Source organism: Larimichthys crocea, chromosome VI (genome assembly GCF_000972845.2).
Source record: "Larimichthys crocea isolate SSNF chromosome VI, L_crocea_2.0, whole genome shotgun sequence".
NCBI lineage: Eukaryota > Metazoa > Chordata > Actinopteri > Sciaenidae > Larimichthys > Larimichthys crocea.
Genome location: NC_040016.1, coordinates 1,174,796 through 1,200,728, shown reverse-complemented (window position 1 = coordinate 1,200,728; position 25,933 = coordinate 1,174,796). Strand labels below are relative to the sequence as shown.

Genomic DNA, 25,933 nt, shown 5'->3' with positions numbered 1-25,933 from the left:
GCACTTTATGAATCATAAAATCTTTCTCTTTCTCTCGTTTATTAAGGAAGCAGTCAGAAAAACTGACAGAGAAAGTTGATTCTCTCTGAAGAAAGAGCCTCCTGCCTTCAGCCTAGTCTCAGTGGAAACACACACACACACACACACACACACACACACACACGCACACACATACACACACAGAGCTTTACATTTGGACCATCACTGGAAGCAGATGTCCTCCTCTTTCTCAGTTCAACCACTGTATTCATCACCTCACAAAAACTCCTCCACCTGCATTACTACTGGCTGCAGTCAGACCAAACACACAACATTTATCTGGGCAACATTCGTATTGTCATGACGTCTCCGAACGTCACTGAACTGAGAAGAAATTGTAAAGGAAGACAACCTGAGGCAGATTAATGAAGGATCTTCACTCTATTGTGGCATTGGGAGCTGACAACGTGACGTAGCATGAACACACACTTGACAAAGCACAGCTCTGCGACTTTAAACATTCACCTTGTAAATGATTCCCACAAGATCTGCGAGAGACCGTCCGGACTGTCGTAACCTTGAAGGTGGGGGTCAAAGATCACCTCGGCTTACTGCAGGACGTGCCGGTGAAGGACAGCAGACTCTGCACTTAAAACACATCCCGCTATGATGATGTCATTTGTCCGCATGTGACAAAAATCCCATGAAGGAAAAAGATCAGGAGTCTCTGATCGTTTTGCACTGTACCGTTCTGTAATGTGAACTGGATGAGATGGAAGAGACTGCAGCCTCATCGGCTATGTTGACAATCAAACGTTTTGTTTGCTCATATTTTTTTAGTTTATTTGAATATTCATTAGTTTGACCTATGGCACACATTTTTGTGGATGTCAGCAGGAGATTTTTTTTTTTTTTAAAGAATCCAGTAAGAGTGAAGCTACAGCGAAGTCTGAGATACATATGTTTCATATTGTTTTGTATGTCCACATATTTTCTTAAATCTTTTTTTTTTTTTCTTGGCCTGTCAGGCGAGGCACATGCAGAAAGACTTTAGATCGCTGCAGTTATTGTTGTAGCTCCCCAGCAGATAAAAGAAGAAATAGCAGTCTTTGATGAAGTGCATCTTAAATGTGTAGACATACTGTAGTTTGTATCGGTGGCATTAGTCACAGTGAAGAGCTAATACCTCTAGAGTCACTGGTGTATCAATATCAGGGGAGAAAGTAATTACTCTGAAAGGTTCCTGACAGAGATTCTTTACACGTCAGCAAAGACAGAAATCACCCATGATGACTCAGTGCAGCGTGACCACTCAGAAATGATTGTATATGAGACAATGCAGATCTCCGTTATCAGGAAATTAATTTTTAACATTCTGGATGAGACTCATCCCAAGGCTGCATGACAAATACACACTTAAAGTGCACTTACAGTGCCCTCAGGACGGGAGGATCAGAATAACTTGGGTCTTAAAATCCAAAACTTTGATAATGTTTGTTACGCGGACCATTGATTCTACCTGTGGACGAGCATTCCTGCTGTATTTTGTAAATTTATTTTATACTTTTATTTCTTTCAACAACAAGGACAAACGGATTCGTCCTGTTTGTCACTGACGTAGCGGTTCTATTTACCGTCAGCGTCTGGGATGTTTCGCTCCCCGGACCAAACAACATTTTAGCAGTTAAGATAGAGCAGTAATACTGAGATAGTTGAATATCCTCACAGTGCAATTGGACACAGGTTAAGCGCAACCAAAGTTTATGAGAACAATGTGCCGTCCCTGGACTGGCATGGCTTAAAGAACTTCAAAGACTTTGGAGAGTTTGTGAATGTTTCTTTTGTTTCAGTTGAACAGCACCAAAAGCACAAGATGAATATATAAACAAATTCATTTTCAAATTAAAAAAAAAAAAAAAAAAATCTACAGGACTTCTATTTATACATTCAGATTTTGTGTCTTTGAAGTGCTCTTTGCATGTCTAACACAATTTTGACGGTGCTATGAATTATTTTTTTTTAAGTTCAGTATGTTTGCTCTTTTATTTCTTTATTTCTTTACGTTGCATTATGTGTGTGCAACTCAAAACCTGTCAAATCTTTGTTAATGTAATAAAAATGTGAAAACAAATGATGAGAGCGTGGAGCGGTTTCAGCTCCATATTATGTGTATGACAGTCCGACAGGGGAGTGTAGCTTTACGTAGTTTTAACATTTATGACAGTGACCTGACATATCTAACGTCTTATCTTTTGTCTTAATTAATGCAAATGACTTATTTTTGTATTTGAAAATCCCCAAAATGAACCCTGTGTGTACTTAGAGACCAAATTATCAGCCCATGTGCCTTGAAGTATCATGCTGACCAACCTGTGTGAAGGTAGCTTTAACAAACTGGATCTTAATTAAAACTGCAGGCAAAGTCCAGTTTTGTCCTAACTGACTCTGATTTTGTTTCTGTACAGTGTACATATTGACTTGTTTGTTTTTTGTCTGCCTTTTGTCTTTTCTACTATTTTTGTTTCCAAAAAAAAAAAAATCCTTAATAAAGGTAAATTATATACGTTTGAATAAGCTCATTTATTTATTTCTAAATGCACGCTCCTTTGAACTTAAATTCTCCACGGCTTCCCCTCACATTTAAATTACGAACGCCAACACATAATTAATTTTTCCTTTGGTTATCAAAATATCGCACTCATATACAGCATCGAGAAAAGTTTTATTGTCCACAGGAGCTGACACAATAAAGGTTATCAAAAGCAAATGCAAAACAACAGTACAAAAGAAACATGTCAAACAGTAATTAGACTACTTATGGTCTATAATATGGCTGGAATCACTTCATCAGCACTTTGGCACATTTTACAAGAAGCTTTCTGCTTTGCATCTTTCAGTGAAAACGCTCACAGCAAGTTTGATATATCTTAAAGCTGCAGGAAAAAGACGCACAGGAATCAGATTTTCTTGCATTTCAAGACTTTCTGCAACGCTCACTAAAAACAGCTAAGTGAAGATAAACACAATTGGAATAGTGGCTGAACTGTGATCAGTGGTTTAAGACATTTTCCCATGGACGTTTTTTCGTTTAAAGCCAAGTGTAATGCATGAGCAGAGTTAAAGTAATACAGTGTGCATACACCAAATTCACAAACAGATACACTTTTAAAAAAAACCCAAAATACACAAAAAGCTATCCAGTTACTACAGCACAACAAAGTCGAAAATCTGCGTCAGATTCCTCGTGCTCCTCTTTTTCCCACAAGACGGGGCCTCCAGAGCCAGAGCGATTAGCTTATTAGCATTTTAGCTGTAAACATTCATTGGCTGTGACCGCCCTCTAACCATCACTGTGCCATTATCATTAGTCATCGTAATGTCTGTCTGGCAGTGATTCATCCGATGTGAAGAGTCATGGTGGATGATGGTTATCATGGTGTTACCCAAGGCACTCGAACCAGCAGCCATTTTGTTTCATTGTCAACGCAGGCCAGCTGTTTTGTTTTGTTTTGTTCTTGTTTTCATCATTCAAAATGTTCAGCATCTGACTGTCACGTCTCCTCACCAGCGTTTCAGAAACACAGAGTGAAAAAAAAACGTCGAGAGTCAAGCTGCAAGAATACATCTCAGTGTCATGAGTCGAGCACGTGTCCAGAGAAAGAGGAGAAAAAAAAAATAAACCTTTTTTTTTTTAAAGATTAGAAAATGGGGGATTGTCTGGTGAGGCGGGAACACATTTTTTCTTTGAGTGTAGAGAATTTTTCCATTTGTCGGTTTTCTGCAGAGACGAGAAACACAGACACGAGTTAACATCATAACACTTTTAGATAAGAAGACATGTCATACTCGTGTGGCGGCATTGCTGCGAAAAGAGCTCCACTGAAAGTCTTTGAGATGTGTGTTCTAAAATGTGTATACAAACAAACAAACACTTCTGTTTAGTGGAAAGTGGAAAAATCCCTACAGCTCCTTAACTTCTCCTCTCTTGTTTTAACAAGTAAACATTTCATCTGGAGCGTTCTCAGTTCTCCCTAATTACAGTGTGCCTTTCCATGCTTCAAGAAAGACACACGCAGAGAGAGAAGAAGAACTCCAGCAGGAGTTCGACATATGTTTGTGGGTGTCATCCCATCGCACAACTTTCATTACACCATAAAAGTGTGAATCTGTAAATTGGTATGTAATGCAACAGAGTGAAGGGTTACCTACTGTATAGTTAAGTATAGTTTGCTGATTGCATTTTGCACAAACGTTACTTTTGAAACTCATTTATCTGTCTAGTTATGATAATATTTAGAGTTATAATCCTCCTTTCCTGGTATTAAATGTATGCACCTTCAGTAATTATCTCTATATTATAGTTTCATTGGTAGTGGCAGAGTCCGCCACACCTGAGCTGGTTTCAGATTGCTTCACAGGAAACAATTGTCAAAGAAAATACATTTATCAAGGTTTTTATGGGAGCATTTCTTTTTATTTTAGACTTTAAAAATGATTTATTATATTATTATAAGCTGTTTTTTCTTGTTGTTGTGTATCGCAGATAATTATTTGTGTTTCTATGTTTGTATGCTAGCATTTGACAGATTCTGATGCATTTTGGACTGAAGTTATGTGGCTTTTTGTTGCCTACGTGTCAAACCAGAAGTCATTCCATCATGACTCTTTATCCCTGCAGCTGTCTGAGCACGGCCAACACACATAAGGATACATGCACATATGCATGCAGCAGTCAAATGTACACACACTAACACACAGACACACACACACACACACACCCTCCCACCTGCGCTCAGCTCACAGTTTGGCTCTCTAAAAATAAAGATGACTATCAGAAGCCACAACTTCTGGATGAGGCTTTTAAAACGCAGATGAGCCGCAGAGGACTTTACATCTGGTCCCAGATCAGTCCAGAGTGAAAGCCAGAGATTTAATATGCACAGAAGAGCATCCAACAGCTGGTCAGTCCAAAGTGTAAAATACACACACACGCACACACAGACGTAGCAGAGCCAGAGGTTCCGGCAGAGGAAAAAGCAGTGACAGGCATTTTGATTATGGTATAAACAGAAAGGAGAGTATTGTTTTTTCCATCTCAAACAGAACAGTCCTCTTTATTCTGAAAGTCTCATCCTGAGCCAGACTCCCGCACCCACACCAAAAATCATGCTCATCAAAAAGCACAAAACTCTCCGTTGTGCATTCATGTTCGTGTGTATGCATGGTCTAGACTCTCAAGTAAAACATTAAAGGTTCTTCTGCAGTGAAAGTACAAAATATCAATAATATTGCTGATGGTGTAAACCCAGGTCAAACCAATTATCTACTTATTTTCTTATTAAAAAAACACATTATGATTTGCTGGGATCCAATCCATTAACATGAATTACAATCTCATGAAAATGAAATCAGTCTCAGCAAAAAAATGAACATTATACACTTGACAATGACATATTGTCAAGTGTTCCAATTATTTTGTCCACCCACTACATACCATCCACCACAGAGGAGAGGTGGGTAAAGAGAAGCAGGATTTTTAAGATCCAAGATTAAAAAGAGGGTGCAACTTTAATACTTGGGCGTTTATATATATGAGTGATACATCATTTAACACTTTTAACACTTATACACAATTTTAAATGACACCACACACACACACATTCATGCATGCATACATGCGCTGTCTTTGATGTCTCTCAGAATCTTTCCAACCTCATCTCCTTCCCAAAAGGTTCAGGTCACTTTCTGGCCTTGAATTTCTAGCACTTTTTTGTGGTGGCCCCTGCAGAGCTGATGATAACAGGCAGTGCAGGCAAAGTGGTAGGTAATAACTACCGGGCTGCATTCAAGGACACTCTGCTCCACGTGCAGGGGCCTTGGCATTCCATCCACAGCACCGACTGGAGCCCTTGACGCCTGCTGCAGGGGCCACTTGAGGTTTAGTAATAACGTGGAGTGGAACACCTGCAGTGCGCACATGGCCGGCGGCTGCGTTTGTGTGCGCCTGGACAGTGTAATCTATATATGTGTTGAATAGAAGCTGTGTAGTAGTACTTACGGTATCATTTATGATTCACTGATTCCTGCACAGTGAATAATGTCTGCGAATGCTTGTAATCATTTTTATGTCTGCTCAAAGATTTGTGTCAGTGTGTGTGGCTGTTTGAAACGTGTTTACCTCGATCTGTCATCTAGCTGATGAAAAAGTGTATTTCCCACCAGCACAGCAACACAGACTCATCTCTGCACAGTCTCTGCAGCACGCCACCTTTAAGCCTGTCGCTCTGGTTTCATTTAAATGTTTATCTTGTATGTTGTCATTTTGTTTTCTTCCTGGCTGCTTTTTTGCAAATTAAAAAAAGAAACTGTAAGTCCTATAAAAACTAAAGCCAGGAGACAAGAGAGATAAAATCACTGAAACAACATATGCAAGTGTATTCCTGTTTACTAATCTGCAGATGTGCTCACATATACACACTCACAAATTCTTGTGCGCACTGCTGCACAGGTAATTAAAGCTCAGTACACACACATACACAAATACACTCCAGTGCACATGTACATACACTGACACACACACACACACATACACACAGGCCCGTGTGCCTGACCCTAACCCTGGTACACACACCTTCCTAATACCTCACAACTGTTTCCAATCTAAAGGTTCCTGCTTGTCTGGGCCCCGGCGGGGCCTGATTGCACGATACAAGATCCTGAGGAGAGAGGGCAAGGCTGCAGGGGAGAGGGAAAGAGAAGGAGAGAGAGAGAGAGAGAGAGAGAGAGATGTGCCTCCACTTATTTCTCTCCACTCTCCCTTTCTTTCCCTCCTTTCATGCTGTACCTGTGCAGGAATCTGGTGTCTGTTAAACTGGCTGAAAAAAACCAGACCCTGTGTGAAGTCGATCCTACAGATTCTGGAGGAAAACATTTGTCTTAAATACATCAGAGGTCTGTCAAACACTGCAGAGTTTAGATTACGATGATGATAATGTGCAGTTAGCTCATTATAGCTAAAATGCTCGGCCTTATGTTTAGTTATTTTTATTTATTGTATTCATTATCTTTTATTCAACCTGACACACTTCAGCAGTGTTGTTCCTGTTGTTTTAAAGTGTTTGGGATACATACAGTTTATTCCTGACGTGTTTGTGAGGACAAAGAGATTTATAACTATATGTATATTTATATTTATGTAAATGAACAGGTTTGTTCATATACTGGATGAGTTTGGAAAGAATTTAGAGACACATTTTTTTTATTATTTTTTTTATATATTTTTATTTCTTTTTACTGATTTTTAATATTTTATTATGTCATTTCATTCAAACTTTATCTTAAATAATTTTACTTAAAAAAAAGAATTTCACATAAAGCATTTTTCACTGAAATCTTACATGAAAAATTCTATATAAGCTATATATTATGTGTAAGTTATGTTCTGTTTTTTTTTACTGTTTGTTATTTAAATATAAAACATTTTATAATATTTTAAGTGACTTTTATTTAATAAGAAATGTGTTTTTATGTTTATCTATGTTTATTGCACAAACCGACAGAGAACCAACATTTGATCTATTTGATGATATCTGATATATATTAACATTTATTAACAAAATCAGTTTTATGCAACAACAAATAACTAAATATCAAAAAACAGCCAATAATTATTAATAATAACTGTTTAAGTTCCATTTGAAAAATCAGTAAAAAGTAATAATAGCAAAATAAGTTTAGTAGTTATTGTTTTCTTTCTTTTGTAAATAATGAATTGAATAGATTTTGTAGTCTGAAGTTTGAGCAAACAACATTTTCACATCTAAATAAGATATATAATTTGGATTATAATATAGATGATAAGATATTTTTTCCAAATATTATGCACATGCATACAGCTCTTACAGATTGTAAAACATTTTTTGTAAATTTGCATTAAAAAAAAAATCTGTTTCAAAAGTTCATGGAATTTTAAACCTGCAATGTGAAGCTGAACAAACTTGATAGATGAATGAAGTGTTTACAGATTTATTGAGATTTGTTGCTTTTATTATTAATTCATAAATACGTATATTTGGGTGCAATTTCGCTACTAAATAATTCAATTCTTTAGTCTGAATACATTTGTGATCAAGTCCTCCAAAGACAGTTTCTGTTTCGCAGTGTTTTATAGCAATAAAGTTTAAATTTTTAGTTAATCTTTTATTTTAACAAGATACTTAAAGAGATCTTTTGAAGCATGGATTTGCAGATGTCTTGAAATGTAATTTGCGTTATTTATTCGTTAAGCTGAAAGGCTACAGGTAATGTATCGAAACACTTATTTTGAGCATGGAAAGAAATACGTGCTGATGACATGGTGAGTACAGAAGTGTTTGTAAACGTGTGCATGTTTGTATTATTTCCGTATGCGTTCATGCATGTATCTGTACACAACAGTCTGTGTAAGTGTGTTTATATATTTTGTCCATACCTGATGGGCTGCAGCGAAGCGTCTTGTTGCACTGGACTAAACTGTGGGACAGACAAGGGAGAGCAGTGGAAGAGGGAAGAATGGAGGGAAAACTGAGAGAGGTTTTAGTAGCATAGGTCCAACTCTGAATTAATAGTGGCCGAGATGAGAAGAGAAGTGAACCATTACGGGGTACACAGATCGATGTGTGCAAAGGTTTGAGATGAAAAGGTTAAGATCAGGGAAGAATTCAGAGGTTCAGAGGTCAGGAAATGGGTGCAAACACAGACAGAGGCGGTGGGGTGAAGATTTGGACACGAGAGGGTTTAGGAGAGAAGTTCGTTGGGATCCTAATGGCTGGTGGACATGGCCCAGGCCCCCTCCATCCTCCAGACGGAAAAGGCGTAGCTCAGTCTTTCGTGGGCCAGGTAGTTACAGCTGGCCAGCTTGGCGTCCATCTCGTCACTCTGCAGCACCTGGTAGAGGAAGTCGATGTAGCGTGAGGCCAGCTTCAGGATCTGGATCTTGCTCAGCTTGTCTGAAGGTAGCGTTGGGATGATCTTGCGTAGAGAAGCGAAAGCGTCGTTCAGTGACTGAGTGCGTTGCCGCTCCCGCACATTGGCGATAACGCGTTGAGAGTGGAGGTCCTCAAAGGGCTGATCCAGCCTGGGCCCCAACGACGTGGGGGCCAATGACACGACTGTCGAAGGGCTTTTCTTTGGCCTCTTTGGCCCAGCCGGCAGCAGGCTATTGGGGCTGCCAGTGTTGCTCTCCTCTGCCTGGCTGAGGCTGTCCTTCTTGGGGTAAGGAGAACGTTTTCGATTTCCTTGCTGGTGGGTTTTCTTCGATCCTCTTTCCAGCTCCTCTTCGCTGGCCCCCAGACCTCCTTCGGGGGAGTTGGTGCAGGACACCTCTTCTCTCATTGTACTGTCAACCAACAGCCTTTTAACCTCCACTGCAAAGACAGGACTTCTTCAAGCGACAACAAACCTGAACTTGACAAGCTTCTGTAAAAAGTCTTCTCTTTTGTCATAGAAAATTACGGCTTCTGAAGCTCCATCGGATTGGACTTGCTCTGGCTGTCCTGTTTCCTGGTTAGCTTGTTAAATTTCTCACTTTCACATTCCCCTCTCAACCTGGCAGACAGAACAACAACAAACCATCTGACAAGCCGGTCCACCTCCGCCTCTTTTATACCCAAACGCTAACCCGGGGCCTGCGGGCAGTTCTCTTTGGCTCAGCGGACTTCCAGAGGGCGTGGTTCGGCCTGGGCTAGGCAGAGAAGCAGGAACTGTGTGTTAGCTGGGCGGGCGATAGAGGAAGGGGGTAAGTGGTTTGCTCAGCCAATAAGAAGAGCTGTGTCTAATGTTGCAGAGATGTCTGAGGTTTTATGGGTTCCAGATTTGGGCTGGAGCGTCAGGCCGCATGCACCCTTGTGTCTGCATTCTCGTTCATCAATTCATTATGAGGACAGAAATCATTCTAAACCTTTTATTTCTGCCAGTAATCAGTGTAAACTTTAATATTGAATCCTAAAGTATTTTTATGAACACATTCTTAAAAGCTTTTTCCTACATCAAGTGTGCAACATGGAAGTCATAAATCATGTGTATTGATGTAGTGCTAAAGGTTTTTCATTTTGTTCTTTAACATGACTTACAAGTGTGAGTTTACATTAACATTTGTCTGCCATGATTTTTATCATGCTGATAACCAGACACTATAAAAACAAATCTGTTAAACCGCTACCACTACGTGCACGGAGTCAATGAAAATACTGCAGATTAAAGGCTGGAGGAGGATTTATAGGTTAAACAATGTACTTTATGATGTGGAAGTTATGTTTATCAATGACACAAATTAAACATTTTGCCATGACAGACCGTAAAGTCCTGCAAACCAAGAAAAGGATTTTTTATAAATCTGTTTGGCCGCAGCGGCTTAAAGTAGTTCTGAGAAAAAAATGTGAGGTTGTGCAAGCATTCATCCTGGAAAGAATTTCACAAAATGAACATATGATTGTCTCTGTAAACACTAATATAATAGTAGTACACTGAACGCTGAAATCAAAACCTCTTCAGAAATCCACTATCTAAAAATTCTCAATGAATAAACGCCTCTAACGTCACTGCTGACGTCAGCTGTCCCAGTCATCTATGTTGGGTTGGGAAGGGAGCACAGACAGGACCCTAAATAACCCCTGACCTCAGTGGCCCAGTGACCTCAGTCTGTAGAGGTGAGAGAGCACCTAATTGTGCCATCCACGGCCTCAAGGCAGAGTCGACACATGTTACTCCATACCGCGAACTCATCTGGGTCTGCAGCCACTTAAACACATTTTCTACACATTGGCAGTCATGACACAGCAGACAGGTTCTCCTGAGAAAATGACGATACATGTACCCAGGCTCACGTTTTCTGTGACACCAAGGTAGAACAATCTACACCAAGATAGAACAATCCGTACAAATGACTAAATCTTGCGTAAATCTACCTTTGAATCCAAATCAGTTTCCCAACATTGGGTCTGTTTATACCTTCATGCGTCATGACTTGGGTGACTCATGTGTGGATCACTGCACAGAAATCTTGTGGGGAGTTTTCCGCTGCACTGAGATGTAGAAACTTGGTACTTTTTGATGACAGTATACCTAATGATAGCCTTTACATTTCAACACCTTTGAAAATGTAATTTTAGAAGAGTTGCTGTGTCTTTCATGTTTCCAAAAATGAACAAAATCCACTGTCACTGTCCAGAGATGTTATATGAAGAACATCTGAACATCTTATTCAGAAAATCTGTATCATTCTCTAACAGAAGTTTCTTGGGTTGTAACTAAACCTCATATCTTTCCTGATATGCTGCTTGACAGCTTCTAGCCAACAATTTGGGTGTGATTGCCGTGGCATTTGAAGGAGCGCATGTGCACAGAGCACTTCAGAAGAGTTTTGATGAGCCCTGTGATTGCACTGGTTTACATTTCATTCAGAGGGACGTTGAACGGAAAGTAGCTCGATCCCAGTTGGGTTCAATCAACTTGGAAGAAGAAGAGAAAAAAAATTCATCTGGCCATCAAAGCAAGGCCGTGGACAGAGACAGTGAATTATATGAGGTTGTATTTACATAACAGGCTAAGTCAACTCCAGGATTAACTGGTATTAGAATTGGGGCTTATTGGGAGCTCTGGTGGAGACAGTGGAGGGACAGGAAAGTCATTGTTGCTGAGGCTAATCTCGGGAGCTGCCGCTTACCTTTTAGCGAAAGCGTGGCTTCGTGCCACCATCATGGAAAAAATGAGCTAACGAAGCGAGTAGGCCTACAGGAATGTCGTGGCGCATAGAAGAACAGAAGGAGAGAGAGAAGAGAGAGAGAGAGAGAGAATGGGAGAAGAATAAGAAAAGGGGAAAAAGAAAAGGAGAAGAAAGGAGAGGGAGAAGGGGGAAAAAAGTGAGGCTGTCCAAACAGAACCAGATGCAGGAGTGTGGAGGCTCGTTTGATCTCTGTCCTCATAGGCTGATTGATGTTGCACATTTCATTTCCTTGTCAGAGTCTTGACATAATGTTTCACTAAACACTCAGGCCCTGCTCTCGTCTTCGTTTTATTTCCATGGGGGTCATAATTAACCCTTTCTGGAGCTGAAAATAGATCATACACATATCAGTATATATCAATATATATTGGCTTACACACACACGCACAGGGGGTAGGAGTTTGGATATCAAAGAAGACCGATTGATTGTCTGTTTCTGTCTCTACAACATATGGTTTGGTCCTGACTGAAATATGCACTCAAGAGCGGCCATGTTGATGCGTTTGAAGTTCTTCAGGAAAAAAAAAAAAAAAAAAAGTAAAACAGTTTCTTTAAGTTCGTAATGCAGTCAATTCAATTACCGTCATACACCGAAAGGTCGAAGCTCTGCGGTGACGCACTCAGCTGGTAGGAGTGCAGCAGTGCGACCAATCATAAATGATGTATTTGAAAACCCACACTGGCTTGACAAAAGGAACCAATCATTAAATTCCTCCTCACCTTCACCTCGTGAGTTTCTTCACCCTCCTGGCTGCTGTTATTGATGTTTGCACACAGCACACTCCACCCTCCTCCACCCCATACCCACCCTTCCACGGCTCCATCCCTCCCGAGGAGCCTATAGTGGCACAAAGGCAGACATCTGGGACCCATTTCCCCCCTGGAGAAGCCCTTCCTGTGGGGTATCCACTTAGAGGGGTTCAGGAGGAGTGGGGTGGGGGCTGAAAGGGTGAAGGTGCATGGTTTGTGGGGGGATGGTGGTGATGGGACTGGGTGAGGTAAAGGGGGGCTCTTGCAAAGAGAGGATAAGAGGTATGGATGACAAGCACATCTAATGCAAACTGGGTAAGGGTGAAGATTTTAAGGAAAAAAGGTGGAGGCTCAAACACAGAATCAAGTCTTCATCTGCATTTTGTAGTTGATGAGCTGATGAATTAAAGGAATAGTTTAACATATTAATATTAATACTCATATTCACTTTTTTTGTTTTTTAGATGAGTAGGTTGGAGTCAGTTAGCTTAGCTTAGCAGAATGAGTGTAATCAGAGGAAACAGCTTACCTGTTTCAGTCCAAAGGTACAATATCAGCCACCCAGCACCTTTATGTTTTATCTTGTTGGCTTAATCCTTCCATAAATTAGTGTACAAATGTAAATCATGTAGGTAGGTGGATTGTGGATAGAGTCAGGCAAGTTGTTTCCCCCGATTACAGTCACTAAACTACCAGAATGTCAAAGTAATCTATTTAATCTATTTCAAATGGCAAATCTAATTCATAAAGAGATACAAAGCTGAGAATGTGCTAACAAAGGCAGCACAGAAACATGTTCAGAGAAATTATACAATATTCAAACTTATTATTAAGTTTATTATCTAGCTAATAATGGACAAGAGGTCCATAAAGACCTTAAATGACTATTTTCTAAATTAGTTTTTCACTCTGAATGGTGGTTTCTTATGTGAATGCAAACCTTTCTAAAAAAGGTGGAACAGTTTTGATGATTTCACATGTTAGATTTTTGTCTGTGTTGTTTTTCTCTGGGCTTGATCGAATCCACAATGCAAACTGTGATATATCTGATGTCCGTGCACCACTGTATTTGAATCAAAGTGTGACAGTTGTGGGGTTATTAGCTCACGTTGTCACTGTCAGTCAAATCTGATCAAACCATCCCCAGAAAGTCCTAATGAAGAAGATCTGCTAGATTTTGTTTGTGAGTGTTAAACTCTTTATTTTTATTTTAACGTCATGAACATTTAATATTATAGAGACAAGCTCTGAAAGTTTTCAGGGGTTTGAAAGTGCTCAGGAAAAGGTGGAAACTTGAACCTCCACCATTCCAAAAACTCCCATCCACTGATGAAGATCATGTGATATGACTGAAAGCTACAGAACTGCAACCAAATGGACTTTGAGGTGAGACTGTTTTGTTCATAGATACATTTAACGTACGTGTTTTCCGCAAAAAGTGCAACTCTGCATTAAAAACACTTCCATCTCCTTGCTGCGTGCAAGCCTGTATTATTCTTGTTTAGCTGTGACTTATCTTCTCATATTAGACCATAATTTATCATAATATTTAGTGCTCAAGCTTCCTTCAAATGTCCCTGCTTTCATGTGTAATTTAGCCAATATCCTGCTCTGGCTCTGATTACAGTGTTTAAGTGCTGGGGTTCGTCCATGGCGCATTACAAACCAGTCCCAGTGGAGTTCACAGCTGAGCTAGGGATACGGCATGCTGGGCTGGTGTGCACTGAGCAACAGGTTAGACTGGATGAAGCCTCATATGACTTATTCTGGTACGTCCAGGGAAAAAGCAGTGCGTGATGGTTCTAAGGAGACCTCCAGTGCATGTAGTTGAGTCACATTTTAGAAGCACTTTCTGATAAGAGACTCTTTATGAACGTCTTTTGAGTTGTAAAAGCTTTATTAATGTCATGATAAGGTTGTGAGAACATTTCCGTTTAGTAGTAATAAAGTTATAAACGTCAGCTGTCATTAATAAATAGACTTTGCTCCAAATCCTTCTGCAGCCCTTTTCCAGAAAGTAAGTGATTATATGAGTCAATCATTTACAACCTGGCAACCTAAACATTGGTGTATTTGAAGTGAGAGATTGGAGCGAATAAAGACATTAGTTACAATTTATAAATCCTTTATAAAAAGGTGCATTTCTGAAATATTGGAAGTTTCTTGGATGCAGAAACAAAGTTCATACAGTTAAAAGCAAGTGAAAAATGTCACATAAAACTTTTGAGACTGCATGTGTGTGTGTGTGCGTGTGTGTGTGTGCGCATATATGTGAGAGTGCAAAAGGTTGCTGAATGTTGCATCATATCGTGTCCATATGTGCAAGCAGCAGGTCATATGATCTCTGTGTGCATGTGATAATGTGGCACAGGAGCAACGCAGCAGTTTGGCAGTAACTTCCATGTGGATACAATCTTTGCATTTCTATCAAACTATAGTTGCTATACATGACAAACACGCTGGTAGTCTGATAGTGCTGACTTTAATCAGCAAGGCACAAAGACGCTGACATGATCACAAGCACTATTTATAGCAAATCATCACATGAAAGTCATTTTTACAGCTGAGTCAGCCATTCACATTCACCGTGTTAGGTTCACTTTCTTTGTAAACACTAATAAGACTGAGTCTGGGCGAGTCAGCAGACCTGAGCTGACCATGCGGCCACTCTGGTTGGAAAATCCTGTTTCAGCGTGAACTTCAGAAATTAGCTTATCAAGCCAGAAGACTGCTGCTTTGAGGGGAAACTTTTTATTAAACTTGTGCACCTGAACGCTGACAACAAAATACAGCTTAAATGATGATAAGCAATGTAAAATGTAAAATATATTCACACCAAGGCAACAAAAGGCCATGGATAAAAAGGAAATCCCATCAGCTCAGTGTGGATCTGACCCTCTCTATTTGCGTATGTTCCCCTGTTTTGATATAAACATTAGGTACAATGTGCTCTCTGTTGCAATATAACTGAATATCTTGATATTGTCATGGCAATGAAACACCTTTTGGACCATCTACAAACATAACTCCTTGTCAGAAAACCAAAGAAATGCCACACCATAAATCAATCTGAACATAATTTCTTCAGATTACACAGTCTGTCAGAGAGTCTAACCCTGCTGTCTCCAATCTCTCATTTCAAATACTGGAGCAATGTCAACCTGGGATCTCTGGGATCAGGCGCTATCACGCATCCGCTCCTGTCAAACGTACAGTGAAGCACTGTCTGCAAGGTAGAGAGGAATGCTGCATTTCTACAACAGAGCTATTGCATTAGAAACATCAACAGAGCCAGCTTCAAAGGGGTACGCCTTCACATTGAATCAATCCCCACTTCCATTAGATTAGATGAATTTACCAAAGTTACATTGCGCTAACGTTTCTTTATGGTTTCTCAAATCCCTCGCTCTGGTTCTGGTTCCCCCTGTGAAGCCACTTCAAACAGCCTCTGCCATGGCATATCCCTTTGTGCTCTAAAACAGCAAATATGTGTCTCTCTAAAATGTTTCAGATGCGAGCTTGCAGTGGTCCCAGAGGCACAGACAGCATCACACACAGAAACACAAGAGCCAGAGGAGGAAGAAACAATAGCTTGAGTGTAAAGGTAGGGCTTCTCCTGTGCTGTTAACGAACAGGTTTGGAAGGGGAGTTTGACTGACTGATGATGGGTGATGGCAGGAGATAGTAAGAACAGACAAACAGAGAGAAAAGGGGAAAAAGAAAGGAAAGGAAAAAACAGATAGTGTGGGAGAAATCTTTCAGCAGTAAATCAGTGTGGTAATAAGGAGAGACGGGAAGGGAGGGGGGGGGCTACAAAGGTCTAGAAACATATGTTTCAGTTTGTAAATAAAACAGTAAATTGCTATGGATATTGCTTAAATATCTGTGGGCTTTGTACCACGCTTTGCGGAAGTTCCTCGGAAATCATTCTGGGACTGCCTTCTTAAAATGCCAAAGCGGCTTCTTAATGTCAAAGAGGCCATCTGGTTCTCGACCAATTCAAGATGTTTGCTTTTCATTTAGAGTTTTTTTTCCTCCTGGTGCTTCTTTTTTTAGATCAAATGCTTCACTTTTTTTTATTATTAATACTCGATGTTCATATTTCACAATGGAGCGGTGAGCCAACACGCACAATCAGACCTGTGAATCCCCGTTCATCTTGTATTACTGGTGGAAAGTAACTAAGTACTTCTACTCAAGTACAATGTTGAGTTACTTGCACTTTACTTGAGACTTGGGTATTTCCATTTTATACTACTTTGTACCTCTACCACTACATCTATTAGACAAATTTAATTACTGATGTTGTGGAAATTTCTCTGCTGCTGGTGAAGAATGAAATAGAGACTTCTGCCGGCCGACAAGGTTTTTATTTCCTTTGCAAAGAAAAGGTCAATCAACATGCGAACGGTCAAAGAAGAAGAAAGACCCCGAGCATAGGGCGACCTAAACATTTATACCTGAGGAACACCCCTTTCACATCCCTTTGTCTGCTGCAGGGGCCGGCCCTTCCAGGGAGTGTTTTCACACACTTTTGTCTGTTGCAGGTATCGGCGGCGACCCTCCGTTGGTGTGTTTTACACCTGAGGATCTTGTATTTAGGTGCAAAGTTGAGACTAGACATCACAATTTACAAACACAAAAGGACCTGGTTCTTGTGTTAGGAAGGGGGAGTTTGGGGATCTCTAGTGGCTAAAACATAGAAATTGAGTTTACCATTACCCTGAAGATCAACCTGTTGAATATGATGCGTTGTTATTAAAAATTGAACTACTCAACAGTATGTAGAGTAGTTAAAACTAACTTCACATCAAAACTCTGCTTATCCATCACTTAACTGTATGTACTTATGTACTTATGTACTTTTCCTTTCCTTTTTTTTTTTTTTAGTATTTTGTTGCTAATACATTTGTATTTTCTCCTGAAATAGAACCATGAGTGAAGGAATATGTTCATGTTTTATGTTACTTTTACTTGAGGAAAACACTTCAGTACGTCTTCCGCCACTGCCTTCTATAAACCAATACAAAAAAACCCCAAAGTACATTGATCAAAGTAAATGTAGGAATACTATACTATTTATATACAAATACTCCATTACAAGTAACCAATAAAATGTACGGGAAGCATCAACAGTACACCTCAGTGTTGCAGAATTCTATTATTGATTGAGCATGATTATTGATACATTAATATGTAAACAATACTTTAATGCTGCCACTGGTCAAGACAGAGCTATTTTTTATTACTGTATATACTGTTGAGTAGTGTAATCTAAAACAATGCATTATATCTTGAAAACCATATTTTGATAATAATATTAATCTATCAAGTATCTTAATCTGTCAAATTAAAAGTACAACTCTGAGAGGAGTAGAAGTATTTATACCTAAATGCCGTAAAATAGCATTTAAGAACAGTACTTGTATGAATGTTATTTTCTACCACTGGCTGACAGACAAAACCTTGTTAAAAGAGCATGAAAATCTTCTGTAACTGCTCATTTTATTGTGCTGGCGAAAACATAAACAGCTCTGAGAGCAGACAGGTGGAGGCTCATAAAGATATAGTATGTTTTGTTTGTGTTTCCTTTTCAGATACCTGAAGTCTGACATCATCTGCTTTAAAGGTGTGCATGTGTGCAACGCAAAAGATTTCATTTTCCCTGTAGGTTGTTTGTGATGAATATTGATTCAGCTGCTGTTGGTCTTTAGTGTCTAATTGTACAGGATGTTTAGGATAGTTTTGTTATTTGAATGTATAAACTAAACTATTGTTTCCAGTCTTACCGCACACTGCCAGACTGCCAGTCAACACTTGAGACAACTTCCTTCCTTGATTTGGGTAGAAAGGAGTCCCATAATTGAATAAAACGAGACCCCTCCCTCTCTTTACATACCGCACAAACACACACAACCACACACACACAAACACACACACACACGTTTTACAGGCTGGTGTATAAACTTAATAGGACGCATTTGGTTCCAAAGCCCCCAGCTTGCTCAGTGGAAAGTGAGCCGGATTGTTTTTCAGTTTCTTAATGTCGAAGTTTATAACGGCCAGATAAAAAATGTTGCCATGGTGATTTAACCACAACATCGCAATTACCTTGATGCAATGAGACTCTGGGGGCTTACAAACAAACCAGTGTAATGCAATTAAGATATAAGTACCACCAAAAATGTCCTTAAAACACGGAGGAAGGATGCAGGAAAGCAACAAAGAGAGTGAAATAATGATAGTGGCTTCACAAGGATCAAAGTTACTGATACTTCTAGTAAATAATTAAACACTATGCCAGGTTCACTTTCCTTTAGACTTCACTTAGTAGGAATTTTTCCTTTAACAACTGCAGGATGGATTCAAGAGACACATTTTCCACCATATATTGTCCTTTAAATTAATAACTTACTAAGGTATAATGCTCCAAACACTGATTGTGTGGTTATAATTCACTCACATATTTTTCACGTCAACTTCAAAGTCTATCAGGCGGCCGCTTTAGCAAAATCATACACCAAAAATTCACTGCACCCACCCCTAACCTTCCCTCTGAGGGACAAAATAAAAATGTGGATGGGTGGAATAATTGCCCAACTTCAAAGTGCAGGTTATTGACCTGCATTTACTGTTGCGACTGCAATGGGGTGTTTTTTTCTTCTCTAAAAAAATGTAGCCTGGGTGGGTGGAAAAGTGGTTCATTCCTCTCATGGCGCAAATCCCAACTTAATGCCTAACACTGACCCTCCTGACCTGAGCTTAGTAGGAAGAAGAATGCGCAACACCTTCAATCTGCCTCTGTGACACTTTCTCATGTTACATAAAAAGTCACAAGGCTCATGAATATTTTTTTTTTTGCTGTACTTTCACATGAATTCAGTGGTTTGAAGGAACAGAAACGACAGACGATACATTCCTTGAAGAAAAAGAGGAACAGTTATCAGCCCCTGATTTCATTGCAAAAACACACCAATGTGCAAGCGATGTCAAAAACATATTTTATTAACTTGACTCTCGCACGCTGTTATACAAACACACACCCTTACATTCAGTCATGTGGCTACACACAGTCACTCTTCATGTCTGACATGGTAAGGAACAGATAAAGGAAATACAGCAAAATAATCTCATTAAGCAACAATATAAATGTCATAAATGGTTCAGATGAGGACAAAATAACATAAAACAACATGCATGCTCTTAGTGGTTTCACTGCTGTTGTGACTTAAAGTGTTAAGTGAGGCCCATTTTCACACTCACACTTGTTTTCTTTGAGTGTTTTTGTCACACTGATAAAAAATATTACAAAAAAATCATTCTTTACATTAAAAATGCCCCCTCGTGGTTCAGAAATGTATTGAACATGTGGTGCTCATTTGGAATTGCACATGAAAGCCTTTATGTTGATGCTGCAGGATTTAGGGTGACCTGCCCTCTGCAAAGACCCCGATGTACATCAACTTTACAGCGCTGTGTTCACCACACGCCTTATGATATGCGGATTTCAGCACCTGACCACTGTATGTGCAACTTCTGATGGGAAAGCGATCTGTTCATCGTTCACTGAACCAGAAAATTAAAATGAAGGAGAAAATGTATACATGAGTGGGAATGTCAGGCGCACATGCTGTACATGGGGTTTAATAGTTGGAAGGGTGACACCCTCTGGTGGCTATATCATGAAGCTACAACTGATAATTACTACTGAGCGGTGTGTTCAAACGCAGTTAATTCCCTCCACTGAGTCACGGTTAAAAATGACCATATTTTGGGTTTTTTTTTTTTATCAGGAGGAAGTTGTGCAAATGCATGACGAAGCTAAACACTAAGGAAGTGAAAATGCAAATTGTATCAAGGATCACAAAAAAAATCAAGCTGGGTTTGTCTGTGTAGTCATCAAGAAACCCTGCACACATAATAACAAAAAAAGGAGAAGAGGTTTGGGGGAGACGCTGGCTAAGAAGGCAAGGGAGTATCCAGGATCAGGTTGCTCAACCACAACACAAAGTACTTCAAATTATCCTCTGATTCCTCTGAAAATGCCCCCCATCAAGTTTTGGACTGCATCGCTCTCAGGCTGGGAAGCCAGCACAGTGAGTGTACTCCGAAGTGTGCGTAGTTACTGCTGGCAGTTTAAGTGCTCTTAGAAGTCACTGAGGATGCTGATATCGGCGAACTCTTTGCGGTAACGGTGGGCAGACAAGGTGAGCAGGAAGGACCACTTGAGGCTCATGAAGCTCCAAACGCAGGACAGGTAGAGACTCTGAGGATCAGTCAGGGCTGTGGGAGGGAGAGACACTGATTAGCATTTAGCGCTCTGCAGACCGGAGTGGTGTACTGCTCGTATTCATGCATCTGGCCAAACATACAGTAAATAAATAAATACCAAACGTATGCAGATATTTTAAACATCTCATTCTAAAAGTAAAGCCTTTAATCTGCTGCTGTTACAGCCTCCAGTCTTTCTGTGACAATCTTCTACAAGATGTTGGATCCTGGCTGCAGGGATTTCCTCCCATTCAGCCACAAGTGAGGTCCAACCAAACCTTTAAGAATTACTCTTAGGAATGCTTTTAAGATCCAACAAATGAATTATTAATAATTTATCAGACGACTACTTGCTGCAAAGTGAGTAACCTTTGAGAGCAACTCTCAAGTGATCTAATGATTTATGACATATAGCTACAAAAGTGACGCAGTATAATATTCTGCAAATACACGCTGTATTATTATATTATTATCTCCAGGAGCGATTACCATGTGAAATTAACAACAGTCTAATACATTTGTAAATGGATCAAACAGGATAAAATGAAATGAAATTGGCTGAAATTGAAACAATAAGAAAAGCAAACTGAAGCAAGAAGAAGAAATTCTCCCGCATACAATAATGAAACTATATAATGAGGAGATTTTTTTTACAACAATGACAGTTGCAGACAATGAAAATGTATAAAAAGTGAAAAAAAAAAAATCAATGTTAGCTTCACTCACATTTCAACACATCACAAATAAAACAAACGGGAAAGACATCCTATCAAATGTTCAAAACACATGCAGAGAGAATACTAACACCCTAATATGCATTGTTCAACAAATCTAGCTAACATATTCTAATTATATTATATAATATTTGTATTATTTTATACAATCACTGCAGAGTGTGTCTCGAAAGGTGTGTGGATCAAATCTGTTTCTGCACTGCAGCCATCAACGATATACTCTGAACTAAACCTATTCTGGTGCTCTCTTAAATTTAAGAGCATTTTTAACTTCTAACAAATCAGACAAAAAGTTTTCAAGTGAAGTAAAAGCGAAAGATTTTAACTTTTGGCCAATAATAAATTACTTTTAGCAGTTTGAAAATACAGCCCAAACCATGAAAAACAGACCCAGAACAAAAGCAGCAAAAAGGATTAAACAGACAAACAAGAGTTTCATGTACATGCACTGTGAGTTGCATTTTATGTAAGAGGAAAGACGCCTGGAGAAACTTGCTCCACCAGTTTCCCTTATAGGTGTCAGCGGGAGATCTGAGGTGGAGTGAGTCTCATCTGACTTATCAGGTCATGCAGCCTTTTCAGTTGTTTATCATGACACTTAACAGTATTGCATACTTTGTTACAAAGCAACTGTGAAGATCAACTGTAACATAAAAATCTGCCACTGTAAGTCTCCACCAAAACATTTTATTTATTGAAATTTAAGTTCACATTTTTTATGTTGGGGAAGTTAGTTATACGTTGTGTGTGATGACAAACAGCAGCTGTTTGTACCACAGCTCAAACACACTGAGAAAGTGATGCAGAAGAACTTACACTCTTTGTTTTTGATGGCAACAGACAGGAAACTGATGAAGGCCACGACTGCCAACAGAGAGAAGAACACTCCGATGAAGAGGAAGAACTTGAGTCCCTTCAGCCAGGTTCTCCAGAAGTCCTGCAGGTACATGACGTGAGTAATCAGAGTCCAAAGTGCCAACACACCTGAGGGACAAACACAAGCGAGGATTAAATGACATATCTAATAACTACAAACTGATTCAAAGATTGTTACACCAGCCAACCACCGTTTCCACGTTATTTCTATACACTACAAAAACCAACTTCCAGAAATTGTTAGACACATTTGTGCTGCATTGTAAAGCATTTTCAATAAGAGCCTGAAAGTTCTGATTACTCAAAACATTGCATTCAAAAGCTCTATTGTTTTAGAACAAAGCCTAAGGACAAATAATATTGAGACGATAAAGCAAATGTTAGGTTTGTGTTTCCTAACTTGATGTTGTAGTTTCCATGAATGTATCAACAAGGAAATGATTTCAAAAAGTCTCTCTGCTGATGAATTACTCTCGTACATTACTGCAATGAATGTAACCCAGTGGCAGCTTGGAAATCTAAAATCTGATGGTCTGTGTAATGTTCAGTATACAGTGACGATGCAAAGACAAAACACTCACAGCGGATACTAACTACTCATATGTAACCGCTATTATGAGTTTAGATAGTCATGAGGGGTGACACAGCATATTGTTGCATAATTGCTGAGTCACTGAATCACACTTCTTTCATGTTCCTTTTTTTTTCTTACAGCTGCAGCGTTATGAATCCCAGCCACAAGTAAGAGTCGACATGACCTTTCACCACACAGCGACAACCCTCACTGTCTGAAAGTGAACTGAAGCGATCTGACAGCTGCATTGCTGTGTTGAATACACATTGTTAAATGCTGGAGAGGGAACACTGCAGTGATGGGCATGATCATACACCATGTGTCATTTTTGTTGGGGGAAAAATATTATTTGTTATTTTTATTTGAACAGGTTGTAGCCAGTTCCCTTTAGGAAAGTGAAAACACAGACTCTGGGAGTGTGTTCACTTCTCATACTGGTTCCAGTTTGTCAGGGACTGGGGTTAACTTCCTGTACAGGTTACTAATACGAGTTGGGTGAAAGAATGAGGGCAGTGTTATACTTATGACCACTTATCTTTTTTCTCAATCTTAAATAAAAATCCAGAGTCCAGATGAGTCATTGACATTTGATCATATGTACGCTGAACAATCACTAAACTTCGCAATATCGCAATAATTGCGATATATCCGGGGAACTAAACCAGTCCAGAGGTTATAAATATGGACTTGCAAAACTCAACAAAGGCTCAAAGATAAGATAAATTGAAAACAACACTAAACATGGCCTGTTGTATAATTCTGCTCAAAACCAACTTTACCATTTATTTCATTTATTTTGTTGTTTATAAAATCACATATCACTAAGTCATGTTTAAAGCCATCAGAACCACACTGAGAAATGACCTCCCAATCAAACAGTGGTTTCTATTGATTAAAGTCGTATATAAATCAACATGTAGAGACTTGAAATGAATAAAAAGAATTAATGTAAAGTCTTATCTTATCCTATTATCCTTTAATAATTTCTTTTGTTAAAAGCCAAGGGAAAACACACACACACACATATATACATTTTGTTTTCTCACTTTTGCTGAAGTAACATTTGGTCATTTTGGGTCAAAAGTGGACCCTTGTACACAAGTGGAAACCCGTCAGATGAGAATGAAAAATCTGCTGCAGGGTATACTTCTGTGATATTAATAATAATAACAATAATAATAATAATAATAATAATAATAATAATAATAATAATAATTTGGCCTGATTGTATGACTGTCAGTTGACATTTCTGCCCTTCAAAAACGACTTCCAGCTGGTATATGCGTCTATGTATAGGCTCACTCTGCAATCAGTAGGTTGAGTAACAGAGGAGGCTTTCAGTGCAACACAAACATGCACATGACAGGACAGCAGTGTCATGTGCTGTAGCACACACTAACAGGGACATGCATGCATGCAGACACACACACAGACACACGCACACACACAGTGTTTACTTTACCTGACAGTCCTCCCATGGCTGCAGTCCACGGCTGTTTGAACGCGATGTTCCACACCAGGAACGCGGAGAAGCCCATGAGCATTCCAAACGAGGCATAGCCGATACTAATGTATGTTTTATTAACAGCCATTATCACGGAGAGTAAACAATAACAACACCAGCACGAGTGGTCGGACAGCGGAGACACGAGCTCGACAAGACGAGGACCGAGTGTGTGTGTTTGAGAGGGAGAGAGAGAGAGAGAGAGAGAGAGGGAGAGAGAGAGAGAGAGGGAGGGAGAGACACACACAGAGAGAGAGAGAGAGAGAGAGACACAGAGAGAGAGAGAGATACTTATTTCATAACTGCATCCGGTTAATCTACAAATAAAAAGCCCGACAGGACAAAATGTGTCTCGCTGTGTGTGTCCCTGCTGACTAATGGTCGTTGTCACACACAGGCGCGCGCGGGGGGTAAAGTGTGAAACATGACAAAGCGTTTTTAAAAACGTGTTGTTGTTTTTTTTTTTCTTACGTCAGCTATTAACCAACGAGGTCCCGTTAATCCCGCATGGTGAGCGACCACAGCGCCCTCTGCCGGAGGAAAAACAAAACGACACTGACCAGACACCAATGACGTGTGTGTAAATGTACAGCCAAAACACTGAACACCTCATTTAGTGAATTATTTTATACATTGTAGATTAGCACTGATTAGATTTATTTTCATTTGTAGAGGTACTTTGTAGAGACTGATGCTCACAGAAAGACTTCTTGTGTCTTGTTCCACAGAGAGACACAAGAAGTCTTTCCTACCTGTGAGCATCAGTCTTTACAACTCCTCCCTCAAAATATAAGTAGCCATCGAACTGGCTTGTGCAATATCATAAGGGAAATCTGCCACACATGCATACTGCACTTTACATAATCAGTGTCTATTCTCTGTACAGTCTCTAAAGGTTTTAGATGTACATACTGCATAGTTCACTGTTACTTGGCTTTTATTTTACTGTTACTGGTTCTACTTAACTGTTATTTATACATGTGTATATAGTGTGTATATAGTGTTAAAATAGGATATTGTATAGGTGTATATTGGTAAATTTTTGTTTTCTTGCTATTGTTTTCGTACTATCTCACTAACCGTTTGGGAGCTGCGGTAACAAAAACAATTTCCCTGCAGGGATTAATAAAGTACTTTTGATTCTGATTCTGATTTCCGTCTATATATTGTCTTTTATTACTGTCATTTTTATTTATTACATTTTTCATATATATTTTTATCTTTACATTTCTTAATCTTTGAATATGTTACATATCATGTTTTTACTTTTCTCGATCTTAACCTGTGTGGTGTTTTTCTCTTTAAAGGTGCTATATAAATATTTGTATTATTATTGTTGCCAATTGTTGTTCTTACTGAATACATCAACATTATGAAATAGTGCATATGGAATTATGTTTCAGTTTTATTTGTAATACATCAGCTGGTACATTATTGTAAGACAAGATTTATTTTTTTCATAACCTTTGAAATGAGGACATTTC

General features: G+C 39.3%; 3 protein-coding genes across 7 annotated transcripts in view; 1 reads left to right on the top strand and 2 right to left on the bottom strand.

The window, feature by feature from the left end:
• Window positions 1–2,518, top strand: part of LOC104937657 (histone deacetylase 7) — a 38,520-nt gene extending 36,002 nt beyond the window's left edge. For 4 of the 5 annotated variants that reach the window (XM_019267636.2, XM_010753976.3, XM_019267637.2 and 1 more), the window contains one exon: window positions 47–2,518. In XM_019267636.2, the coding sequence (XP_019123181.1) occupies window positions 47–89 (43 nt within the window). In that variant the 3' untranslated portion in view covers window positions 90–2,518. The remainder of the gene's footprint in view (window positions 1–46) is intronic. The other variant, XM_010754052.3, reaches the window with a different exon arrangement.
• On the bottom strand, window positions 2,001–9,607 carry LOC104937806 (twist-related protein 2). The gene is made up of 2 exons (XM_010754152.3): window positions 8,450–9,607; window positions 2,001–3,757 (listed from the first exon to the last, which is right to left on the bottom strand). Exon 1 carries the CDS (start codon window positions 9,349–9,351, stop codon window positions 8,779–8,781), a length of 573 nt encoding a protein of 190 aa, XP_010752454.1. The 5' UTR covers window positions 9,352–9,607; the 3' UTR covers window positions 2,001–3,757; window positions 8,450–8,778.
• Window positions 9,608–19,468: 9,861 nt separating this feature from the next.
• On the bottom strand, window positions 19,469–24,663 carry slc48a1b (solute carrier family 48 member 1b). Its single transcript, XM_019267588.2, has 3 exons — window positions 24,408–24,663; window positions 22,312–22,479; window positions 19,469–20,773 (listed from the first exon to the last, which is right to left on the bottom strand). Exons 1-3 carry the CDS (start codon window positions 24,535–24,537, stop codon window positions 20,637–20,639), a joined length of 435 nt encoding a protein of 144 aa, XP_019123133.1. The 5' UTR covers window positions 24,538–24,663; the 3' UTR covers window positions 19,469–20,636.
• Window positions 24,664–25,933: the final 1,270 nt, after the last annotated feature.